The sequence below is a fragment of the Protopterus annectens genome, chromosome 9.part0, assembly GCF_019279795.1.
Source record: "Protopterus annectens isolate FY-2018-M chromosome 9.part0, PAN1.0, whole genome shotgun sequence".
NCBI classification, from domain to species: domain Eukaryota; kingdom Metazoa; phylum Chordata; order Ceratodontiformes; family Protopteridae; genus Protopterus; species Protopterus annectens.
The window spans coordinates 923,367,085-923,380,127 of record NC_056743.1 but is presented as its reverse complement, the minus strand read 5'-3'; the positions used below and the strand labels follow the sequence as shown (position 1 = coordinate 923,380,127).

Here is a 13,043-nt window from a genome sequence, read left to right as displayed (position 1 = left end):
TTATGGTCGTAGCATCATCACCCCCTGACATTCCAGATTCCTAATTTAAGATTTGTAAAAAGGGAACTGCCTTGGTAGAGAGACTAGTTTTATCTGAATCCAGGTCTCCCATTTTACCTTCCACCTCCAGCACAGTCTGTAACTTCAAACACCTTAGACTTTGCGGGAGGAGCAGTGTCAGTGGAAGTTAAAGTGCAGGATCTTTGGGACAAAAAGTACAGACCAAAACGCATGAATGAAAAAGAGGTGTTGGCAGTAATGCTGTCAACTCCTTAATCATCTATGGTCCCCGGGATTATTACAGATAGTTACAGACAACACCACAGTGATGTGGTACATAAACAGACAGGATGGAACCAAATTTTACCGTCTGTAAACTAGCCATGGTAGCTTGGGATGTAGCAATTCAGTGCAATCTGACTGTACAGGCAATTAAAATTCCAAAGCAAAATATTGTGGCAGAAAATCTGTGCAGGACTAGAACAGACTCTCACAAATGGAAATTTTATCAGGGAGAACTGATCCAACTGCAGGAACACCTCATATAGATGTATTTGCCTCTTTTCACAACAAACAGATTGCAAAATTCTGCTCCATGACTCCTCCAAGAAGGCCTGGAAAACAGACGCATTTTCATTTCCTTGGACAGGAATGTTCCTGCATGCTTTTCTGTACTTTCCACTAGTGTCCGGAAATATACTGAAAATTCAAAAGGACTCTCCAAAGATCATTTTGGTAAGTCTTTTCTGGCCCTGGCAACAGCAGTTTTCTCTTCATTTGGAAATGGCTGGAGCAATTACCAAAAACTTCCTCACAGACTAGATGAACTCACACAAGATACAGGAAAACTCCAATCACTGGACCAGACCCAATTTGTCTTTGTCAAAGGGAGGTCTTGCCTGCTCAATCTGGTGGACTTCTTCAAGAAAGTCACCAGGACCATGGATGAGTGTAAAACGGTACACACCACTTATCTAGACCTGGCCAAAGCTTTCAACACAATCCCCCACTCAGGGATCATAGATAAACTTACTGAGTTAGGCATAAACCCCTACATCATCAGATAGCAAACTGGTTCACTGACAGGACACATGTTGTCCAGATAGGTGAATTCACTTTTGATAAGAAACCTGTTACTAGTAGTGTCCTACAGGATCTAGTGTTGGGACCCCTTCTGTTTGGTATGTATTTCTCTGAAGTGAAGGCCAATGTTGGGGGCCTCTGGCTCACAAAATTCATCAAAGACTGTAAGTTGGGAGCAATCACTGAATTCCTAAACAGTGCTGATAGCCTACAAACAGGCCTAAAAATGACAAACTACTGTTGCCAAAACCATGGTCTAAGACTAAATGCTAAAAATGTGTTATCAAACACTTTGGTAAATCAGATATCCCTGCAAATTATAATATTGATTGCACACTCCTAAAAGTAGACCCAGTGGTGAGGGACCTGGGAACACAGGTAGATAGTAACCCAAACTTTGACTACCAGGTAGCTATGGTGGTGAGGAAATCCTTCTGTGTGGCTCAACATATAAGTAAAGACATGGCATCATGTTCAAAGGAAGTCATAGTGTCATTGTGTACTGCCTTTATCAGGCCCATAATCAAGTACAATGCTTCCTTCTGCATGTACCTAACCAGGCACTTGCACCAATTGGAGTGGACCCAGAGGTTTCTCATTAAAAAACAGAAAGAGTAAGACACATGTCTTATGCAGACTGACTAAAGGCCTTGCCCCTTTACTTTGTCTAATATTATTTATTGAGAGGTGACTTATGCCTGACCTACAAGACATTCTTTGATCCAGCCCTGATGAAAATAATACATATTTACAAGAAAAATTGTACGGAGGTTATGTGTTTCATAGACCTGAACCTTGTTTGTGACCCTAACAGAATTCGCTGGAAAGACAGCTTCATATCCCAAAGGCTACCTCGTCTATGGAATAAACTTCCCATGTTTGTAAAACCAAGCCTGTCCCTCACTCTCTTCAAAAAGAATTTGGATAAATGGATGGAAAACTGTAAACTCACTCTTAGGGCACTGCCCATGTCCCTTATAGACAGAGGCAATCTGTAAAATGACTTGGGGCACCACCACCCGAAGACCCACTGCCCTAATACTACCCCATCCCATATCTGGGAAATTAAGATATAATATTGTCATATCCTGAGTATTATTGGCTAGGCTTGTAAAGGCTTTTATGCCGTTAGCCTAGTAAGCACCTGTGAACCTATGAACCTATGATGGGGGTGTTTGATACACCCCAGCTTGAAACAACTTTAGCTAACTGCTTGGATGACAGAGTCTTAAAACTTTTTAGGCATTTATTTTCTGAGGACATGTGTCAAGTATTAAAGGAGGCAAAGAAACCTGCTACTTGGTAATAATATGTTAATAAATGGAAAACATCTTCTAGTTGGTGCCAAGATAAGAACCGGGACAATTTTAAGGCTAGTATTTCTCTATCTCTACAATATTTGTGTGAGTTATCATCTGGCCTTTCTTACTCCTTTACCAAAGTTCATTTTCCTGTCATTTCAGCATGTTTTCCCTTGAATCTTGCCCTTTGATGCATTTCCATGGTAAAATGTTTTTTAACAGGATGGTATATACCACACCTCCTAGAAAACAGGTGGCACCTCTTTGTGATCTCAACTTTATTTTGGAAAAATGAACTCTTGCTCCATTTCAACCAGCCCACCAGATTGATATGAGGTTCATAATATGGAAAACAGTTTTGCTTATTGTTTTGACTTCTACAAGAAGACTCTCTGACCTGTAAGCTCTCATGATAGGGCAACCTTATCTCATTTTCCACAAAGATCATGTTTACTTGAAAACTAATCCTTCCTTTATGACTAAAGCAATATGCGGGTTTACTTTGAGTCAAGCTATCCATCTCCCTGTCTTCTTTCCAAATTCTAAAAACAAGTGAGAAAAGATTCTTCATACTCTGAATGTCCACAGACAACTCAGATAGTATCTTGATAGAACTAAAACCTTCAGAAACACTGATCAGCTATTCATTTCTTATGAAGGTAAGAAAGGACAACTTATGTGAAAGCAGACTATTTCCAAATGGTTGTCTTAAATCTAGTACTTTTTGTTATACCCAACACAACAAGGCTAACTCTACCAAGACCTTAGCTTTATCAGTGGCGTTTTGAAAAGGGGTGGATTCTAGAAGTATTCGAGAAGCAGTAACATGTTCCTGTTTATATACTAGCACTACAAACTAGATTTCTTCTCCAGATTTAGAGCAGGCTTTGGTAGGATCATTCTCTAAGGTCTTCTTATCCCTCATCCTTCAGTAGTCTATCTGTATCAAATGATGAACATAGTACAGTCATGTAAGTAAACTTAACATAACAGTAGGGAAGGCGTTTCAGTGATCACTGCTGCAGTAGCCACTTTGTCCTGCCATCCCCCTTATTTTTGCATATTTTTATTTCCAGGGTGAGGACTTGGAATTTTACTTACCTAGCATTGATGTCTTTCAGGGCACTAGCCTTTCCATTGGCAAGAAAGCTCTGAAGGGCTTGACATCCAAACTATTGGTTTTCTTCAGCTCTACTTGCACTAATAATAATTTAGGCATGTGGAAGCTGACTTTAAAGTCTGGAAGCTGGCCAACTGCTATATCCTATACAGGATATAACTCATATAGCTAGGGCTGCTTCAGCAGTGATCATTTGAACATCATCTAAAACTGTACTTTCTCTACCTTACCTTTTACTGACTCATCCAGACTCATCTATCTGGTTTTGAGGTCTCTTTCTCTGCTTACCAATGGAGCACCCCAGTGTCCACTGTTTTGTTTTCTCCTGTCCACAAGAACAAGTAATCTGCCTGGGAATCTTGGGTGTCAGGCCATTTTCTGTTATGCCTCAGCCTCTGGTAGGTGACTGTGCTGTGGCCACTTGTTCTTCAGACCACTTATCTTTGCCCCGGTCCCCTTGATATATCATATACAGCGACCAAAGACCAGGGGATAGCCACGTCCTCTATGGCCATAGGAATGTCTTTGTTGGACAGGGGAGAAACATTCCTGTCAGTCCCAGGGAAGAGGCAGGTGAAGGTTATTTACTTAGCTGGGATAGAAAACCTGTTTCGGGGACTAGTATGCCTTGTGTAAGTTGGTCATTTTTCAGGGAGATTTCCAGGGAAAGGGAACATAATGAGAAAACCTTCCAGTCTCCTTTTTCTATTTCTATAGACCGGGAAGATTTACCTGGATTTGTTAAGGAGCACTGTCACCCGTCTCTCTCTGTTATAGATGATGAACAGGCAAGGTAGTTGTTTATATGCTTTATTACACATAAGCATGTCAAGATGGACAGCAGCTTTACAAAATATAGACAAACAGATTAACTGACAGACTATACAGACATACATGCTTACATCTCAACAGCTTACTACAAAATGGAAGTCATGCTCACACTTGCTCAGTATTTATATACTTGTGCAAGCCCCTAGGATGCTTCTTAAAGTTGTACACACACACTAATCTACATCCTCCTTCTTAAATAGAATGTCTTGTAAAATTACATTAGAGTAAGACATCAGAAACAAACACGATGTTCATGTCCTAGTTGCCGTGTATCTGTAACATGGTCTGGAGATATGACCTGATGTAGTAACATATAATTCAGAATTGGGTTTAGCAACAGGGACAGTCTTCGGTGAACAGCTCATAGCAAGAACTTCGGGATTCATCTCAGGAAGAGGGATATTCACTGGAACATCTTCAGGAATTGGAACGATGTATAACTCACTCTGAGATAAAGAGTCTTTCTCACAGGCTATGTGCTTTGGTACTGGCTTGGACAATGGCATCAAATGTTTCCATTTCCACCTGAACTCTGCTCCTTGTGATTCCACAGTGTACGATCTCGGCTGTAGGCAAATACTCTTCACAACTCCAATCCGATCATAACCTCTGCACATTTGCATTCTCACTGTCTTTCCTTCACATAATGGATTGAGCGGTTTGCTGAACTTGTCATAATAAGACTTCTGGGATAGGGGCTTCTTTAATAGATGGCTTTCACAAATCTGTTATTCTTAGCACTTGGAACCAAGAAACTACTGCTGATTGATAATGTAGTTCTGGTTTGTCTTGGCAGAAGTCTCTGGGCAGGTGAACCAAGATGTTTATCATGAGGAACATTTCTGAGATTCAAGAGATTCAGGAAAACATCACTATTATCTCGTTTCAACTTTTCAAGTAACTGTTTCACACTTTGACCTGTACTTTCTGCCAAACCGTTTGACTGCAGATACTCAGGACTACTTGTGACATGAGTAAAGTCCCACTCTTCGGCAAATCTTTTGAATTGCTGGCTAGTAAACTGTATATCATTGTCAGAAATAACTTTGTGCTGACTACTATGGACTGCAAAATGATGCTTCATCTTAGTAATGACAATACTGGATGCTAGGTTAGGAAGTAGGTCAATCTCGAACCAGTTGGAATAAGAGTGTACTATCACCAAGTAATGTTGACCATTCCATTCGAAAATATCAGTGGCTACAGTCGACCAAGGTAGTTCAGGAATCTGGTTTAGCTGAAGTGGTTCCTTCTGTTGATGTGGCTTTATACTATTACATACAGAACAAAATTAAAGTATTCTGTCAATGTCTTGTGACATAGAAGGCCAAAACACTAGTCCTCTCGCCCTCCTTTTTATAGAATCTATTCCTGGATGGCCACAATGCAAGATAGTGATATACTCTTATTACAAAGACTTTGGAACAATGACTTTTGGACCTTTCGCTCAAAAATCTGTACCTGCCAAAAGGAGTACTGAACGTAGTGAGCAGTGAGGATTTCTTGTCAAGCAAAATTTGCCAAAATGAACTCTTTACATCTAAGACAGAAAAAAACAGTGGGATTTAGCATCTGAGCTGCGACTTCTTCAACTGTACACATTGGATGATGAGGTCTTTTTAGTGCTTTGTTCAAATCTCATGGATCAATTCATACTCTGATATTGCCTGAGCTTTTCTTTTGAGCTACCACCATGGAAGATACCCATTCAGTCAGTTCATCAACTGGACAAATTACACCTTGTTGCACCATTTTGTCTAGCTCGGCTTTGACTCTGTACTGCATAGCTACTGGAACTCTCCAGGCTGGTCTGACAACTGGGCTGACCTGTGTGTCTAACCTCATGGAGTACACAACTGGAAGCTTGCCTAGTTTGCCTTCCAAAAGGTCAGCATAGGTAGAGAAAATATTCTGGGTGAAATTAGAGTAGTGGTCTTTTAAACTAACATGATGGGCTTCCTTATTAAATGAAAGTCCCATTTTCAAACTGTCTCTGAGCCCTAATAATGACTGAACGTGCCTTTTGACCACGTAAAGTAACAAGTCGTAGTTTCTCCCAGTAGAATAACATGAAAGTACTACTGAGCCCAAAGTTTGAATCTCTTCACCACCATAAGCAACAAGTTTTGCACACTTTGCCAAATCATGATTCTCACCAGCACATACTCTAGCAAATGTTTCTGCAGACATAACATTGCACTTTGAACCTGTGTCAACTGTGAGCTCTATGGGTTTTCCATTTATCCGAACAGTACAAAATATTTCATTCTTTGCCTTTAAATCTACTGCATTGACTGTTTCATGAAGCACTGACCCATCATCAACATAAAGAGCAGGGTTGTAGCTTTCTAATTGATCAACTTGACTCTTTGAGTGTTCCCTTGTAATAAAAGAATGTGTGCCGTTTGATCTACAAAACTTTTGAAATGATTCCAGTTATTGCATTTGTGACATTGCTGACCAAAGTCTAAGCATTTTTTCCTTTTAGGCTCATGACATCCTCCATAATTATGACACTTGACTATGAAACCGGGTAGGGGCACATGCTTTGAGTTTGCTGACTCACTTTTTTGCTTCACTGAGACGGTGCAGTTTCCAGAGCACACATTAGAACTTGCTGGAAAGCTGCTACAGGGTTTCCTTGCAAGTGTTGCAGGGTTTACAGTTGCAGCCATGTACTTGGGCCTGTTTCTGTTAACCACATGCTGCATACTATCAACATGGGCTTTAGAAGTTGCTGGAAGCATGCATATCTCATTTGTAAATATATTCATGTGCTTTTCTGTAAGCTCATATATCTGACAAATCTCAATGGCCTTATTCAAAGTTAAATCACTGTCACAAAGCAAAATCTTTCTCACAGCATCATCTTTAATACCACACACAAGTCTGTCTTTTATCAACTCATCCCTTAAATCACCAACTCTGCACATTTTAGCTTTGTTTCTGAAGTCTGTTATATATGTTGCAAATGTTTTACCAGGCTTTTGATCCCCTTGTGTAAAATAAGTGCCTTTCCATTGTAACATTCGTTTGGGGGTTACACATTTCTCTAAATTTATATTTTAAGCACTCAGGGTCCTCTCTTGACTCAGACGGTACAACTATATGACGGTTTTCCCCCTCTCCTGCAAAGACAGCAGGTGCATACACAAATGAATGCTCCCTATTAATGGCTTCTGAACCAGCTAAATTAAGCAAAATAAATGCCTTTGCAGGTGGATCATTGTACTTATGGAATTTCTTCTCAATCTGAACATTCTGAATCTGGGGAAAGTATCCTTTCAGATTTCCCTTTTGAAGGTTTATCTTTTTCTAATTTTTATCTTGGATGAAAGTGTTTTTTTTCTGTGACAGAGCAGAGTAAAATTCCTATGACACTGAAAATGTATTATGCTTTGTTACAGTTGCATATGCCCAGTATTGCATTGGCTCCTCCTGTGTTGACTGCTTTAGAGAATATTTTTTTTCACTGCATCTAGCTGACCATCAAATTCAGTCTCCTGTCCTTAGCAAGTCTGACAGGTTAAAAAGGGCATCTCGGACTCATAAGTACTTGTTTCCTTATCCTAAAGCAGACCAAGGAGTGGTTTCTCCATCTTAAACTGCTTCTGATGAACATAACTCCATTCCCTCTGTCAAGGATGAGAAAGCACTGAATAAGTTGGGGGAAGAAAGTGAATTATTCAAGTTATTACATTGTCTAGCTATTTTGCTAAAGTTTTGCCTTTTTTAAGATGATGAAGAAGTTAGTGATTAACCTTTCTTCTTCTTCTTCTGAGGTAAAATATTCTTTCAGTGGCTCAGTAAGCTCTGCTTTTTCATGTTACTAAGTGTGCTGTTGATGCCAATGTTTCTTTCTCAGGAGGTGCTGCATTTGGGTTACTATTGAGAAGATAAGCTTGGTTTAATTCTCAAAACCTTCCCAAAAGTTAGGACATTTTAAATTCTCCTTTAGCCCTTCTGCAGCTAAAGTGATCAAGAAATGTATTGATTGGGGAAAGTTGATTCAAGGAGTTACTCCCATTTTTCATCCTTCCTTTTTCAGAGCTATTAGAAATTTATCTTCTTGTTTAGCTCCTTTTTTTCAATAAGCTGTAAGAATTCAATAAACATTTTTAAAAAGGTGGCAAAAAGACACCATGACTATCTACCTGTTCAGGCTCATACCCTCTCCCACCCTGGCAACCTCTACATCTGTCTGAGGCTTCTTCTTCCCAAATGTTAGCACAGAGAGTGGTAGAACCAGTGCCTCACTGCCATTTGGGAAATGTCTTCATTCAAATATTTTCTGTTAAAAAATGGAAGGATCTTGGAAAACTGTACTGGAACTTTCCTTTTTTATTCCTTTCAGTCCTTTTTAGATCTGCTGCCTACTATAGCTTTCATAGTAAAGCTATATTTAGTGGATGCCTGTCCTCACATTCTCAATGGAGAGAAGTTCAGACATTTGACAGTGCTATGTCACTGCACTACCATCCCACCAGTTCTGTGTCATTATACTGCCATCTGACAGTGCTATGTCACTGCACTACCATCCCACCAGTTCTGTGTCATTACACTGACAGCTCTATGTCACTGCACTACCATCCCACCAGTTCTGTGTTATTATACTGCTATCTGACAGCACTGTGTCACTGCACTGCCATCCCACCAGTTCTGCCATCTGGCAGCTCTATGTCACTGCACTGCCATCCCACCAGTTCTGTGTTATTATACTGCCATCTGACAGCTCTATGTCACTGCCCTACCATCCCACCAGTTCTGTGCCATTACAGTGCCATCTGGCAGCTCTATGCTGCTGTACTGCCATCTCACCAAGCCATTTTTATTGCACTGCTATCCCACAATCTCTGTGCCCCTGCATTGTATCCAACCAGGCCATTGTTACTGCAGTGCTGTCTGATCAGGCCATTATCATTGTACTGATATTCCTCAAGCTTTGAGTTTGCATTGTAATTCCACCAGGCCATTATTACTACATTGCCATATGACTCTGCACGGACATCCCACCAGCTCTGCACCAGTGTACTGCTATGTCACCAGGCCGTTATAACTGCACTGACATCTCACAAGCTGAGTGTTGTTGCATTTGCATCCAACCAGGCAGTTATCTCTGTACTAACATCCCACTGCCATCCCATGGCTCTGTGCATTATCACTGCACTGACATTCCACCTGTTGTGTACTACTGCACTCATCCTACCAGGTCATTACCACTACACTGACATCTCATCAAATCATTATCACTACACTGCTATCTCACAGCTTTATTGCAGTGTAGTGTCATCCCACCAGACCATAATCACTGCACTTCCATCTGACCATCTCTGTACCATTATATTGCTATCCCACCAGGGTTATTATCACTGCACTGCCACCCCAACTGCTATGTACCACCACATTGTCAGCCTAGCAGACCATTATCACAGCAGTGATATCTCACCACCTGTGTGCTACTGTACTGCCACTGCACTGCTATGCTACTTATTCTGTTGCTACTGCACTGCCATCTCTCTGACTCGCTGTCAGTGCATTGCCATCCCACCAAATCTGTGTTACAATACTGATGCCCCACAAAGCCATTGTCATTACAGTGACATCCAAACAAGTCATTATTACTGCACTGTCAGTCACAAGCTCTGTGCAAACTGTGACTGCATTGCCATCTCAGCAAATAAGGGCTACTATTTTTCTTGGAGATACTGCAGTACTCCCCTACCAGTTTGACATCACAGTTCACTGTGTACCTCCAGCCAACCTAGTGCCATTGCACTAGGTTGCTTATGCAGTCAGTCTTGTGCATTTTTACCAAGCACCTGCACTTGTTTTTATTTATTTAATGAATTTTGTTGATCAGTTTAATTCTAATAGCTCAATGACACTTTTTTCAAGGGAGATATTTTCACACATTTACTGATAGCTAGCTAACAGCCTTACATTATAGTCTGTTTATATTATATGCTTTTCGTTAATCTAGAACTGGCTCTCTTTGTGATTATTCATGATTGAGAGTCACTGAGCATTAGATGAATAGGAGTTACATTGGGCGTATCATATTGAATATATAGAGGACGGTAGATGAAATAACGTGTATAGAAAGTGATATACTCACACTGCCCATCCATCAGCCCATTAGTTCTACAGTATGGTGTGCATACACCAAATTAAATGACAGTATTTTGCCCATTCAGAATACATTTACTGGCCCTACAGTACACTCCCAAAAGCCCAGCAATTCTGCATTGCACCTAGCAGTCAAACTAATATTGTTTTCTTTTGCCTTCTCTTCAGCCATGTGCCATCACCTTGTATTTCCATCATCTGAGCTGTTATTGCAGTACTGTACTGTTACACTAGTTACCCTTATTTAAGATCAAACAATGCAACTAGCTTACTTGACATCAAGCAGCGGCGGGCATTAGTTATGTAAACAGTGTCACAGTATTTTAATAGTGAAGTTTACACATTGTATTTATTTATTTAGCTATGTAAATTTGTTTACCAGGGCAGAACAGTGATTAGTCAATGACCATTTACAGGCTTAGCCTGGGTTAAACTTTAATGTAGCAAAACAATGTAGAGTATACAAATAATGGTTTGTATTTATAAGTAAGCATGGACAATCTGATAAACTATATATAAATAGCAGAGCTAACAAATGAACTATATGTACAGTTACATAACTGGAATAGAAATGGGACAACAGATTTAAGTGGGAGAAGTAGAGGTGGTGGCATTTATGGCAGTAGCAGTGAGGTTATGAACTCTACTATTGACCAGTAAGATAAAAGAGAGGACTAGATTATGACTAGTGAGTTTAAAGCAGTAATATTATGGTGAGCTAAATCATGGTTTAGGATGACTGAGTTAATCAGGTGGAGCAGATACGTGTGATGTAACGGCACTATGCAGTTGAAGATATCAGTTTAGGTGACATCCTTTGCAAGGACAGTTGCATTCAGACTGTTTTAGTGTAATACTTAGACTACCAAAGAGCTTGTCTCACCCAAGTGGAACATATTGAAATACCTGTTGAATGCATTAATATGGAGGATGGTTCCAGGGGTGGGAGTGGAAAGGCAGGTAGCTATCCAAGTTAAAAACTTGACTCCTATATTGAACTTTATGTTGCACTACATAACTGCACTGCAGTTAATATTGAAGTCAGACTACCCTATGTATCATCTGCCCAACAAACTCTGATCAAGATACATTCTAGATAATTGTAAGAAGTAAAGTAAGATGCACGATGATTCAGTGATGACAAGTCATTTATAAACAAAGAAAATTTATAACTTTAATGCTTGATCCTTTTTTTTTTTTTTTTTTTTTGCCTTTACAGCAACCTTTCTTGGAGGTCAGAGTTATGGAGACAAATAAGCGGTCACGCCGGAACCTGGGCCTGGATTGCGATGAGCACTCTACTGAATCTCGATGCTGTCGCTACCCACTGACAGTGGACTTTGAGGCTTTTGGCTGGGACTGGATTATAGCCCCCAAGAGATACAAAGCAAATTACTGCTCAGGCCAGTGTGAGTACATGTTCATGCAAAAGTACCCACATACTCATTTGGTACAGCAGGCCAACCCCAGGGGCTCTGCAGGTCCATGCTGCACACCTACCAAAATGTCACCAATCAACATGCTATACTTCAATGACAAACAGCAAATCATATATGGTAAGATCCCAGGAATGGTTGTTGACCGATGTGGATGCTCTTAAGTTACAAATCTCTACATCTTTATCTTTTCTTCCCCAGTGAGAGCCTCTTAGAAATAAATCCAGAGACAAATGGCATTTATCAAATGTCAATTCCTTTTAAAAGCAAAGTCAAAAAGCAACATCCTGTACTGTGCAATAACAATGAAAAATGGAAAAAAGGAAAATTAATCTGAGCAACCTGTAATCCCTACAGCAAACTCCAAACTACAGCTGTCTCCAGCTCAAATGAAACAGTGGGTTTTTGCTGCCAGATTTTTAGGAGTCAAAGGGGTTAAATTTGAGATGCAGCTGGAAAGGCTCTTAAAAGGTTTGCAAAAGCTTCCTATCAAATCTTTTGAAATTAAAAAGAAAACATCCACTAAGTTGTAGCTAGAGATTTGATTTTTATATGATGAGACCTAGAACCCTTTGTTAGATCATACATACTTTTGTTTTCATTGTTAAGAGAGAAGGAAACAAAAGGTAGTCAATGGATTTAAACAGTGATTGCCTGTCCCACCAGCACATGCCAAGCTTATTGCATTCCTAGGCAAAGGAAGAACACTCTAGCTATGGAAAAATGCAATCTTTTTATTGAAACATTCAGGACAGAGACTTATATTTGCTATAACTTGACTTTCCACTTGCACCCTTATTTTCTGTGTGGTACTAAGCTGACTAATGCTGTTTTAGTAAAGGACTTGTAAACAGTATTAATTTCTGTTTTAGAACTTTGTGTTTTTATCAGCTGCCTCTGTCTCTGTTAAATACTACTCTTACTCTACAGGTTACAGTATTTGGCTCAGAGATGTGCTTGAAAGGGCAGTCAGGTATATTATTGATAAACTTTTCCCCTCGAGGAGGGACCTTGTTTGGGCCCAAAGAGATAGAATTTAGTGTGGCCCCTTTCAGCACTTGCTAAAAGGTATTTTTGAGTTTGCCTGTTGTATTTATTTACCATCCTTCATTTTTATTCTCTTCGTGTTGTTGTTACTATGGTCAC

General features: G+C 40.0%; 1 protein-coding gene across 1 annotated transcript in view; it reads left to right on the top strand.

The window, feature by feature from the left end:
• The window catches only part of GDF11 (growth differentiation factor 11), a 71,936-nt gene extending 59,183 nt beyond the window's left edge, over positions 1–12,753 (top strand). Inside the window, exon 3 of the mRNA XM_044082183.1 lies at positions 11,681–12,753. Within this exon, the coding sequence (XP_043938118.1) occupies positions 11,681–12,061 (381 nt within the window). The 3' untranslated portion in view covers positions 12,062–12,753. The remainder of the gene's footprint in view (positions 1–11,680) is intronic.
• Positions 12,754–13,043: the final 290 nt, after the last annotated feature.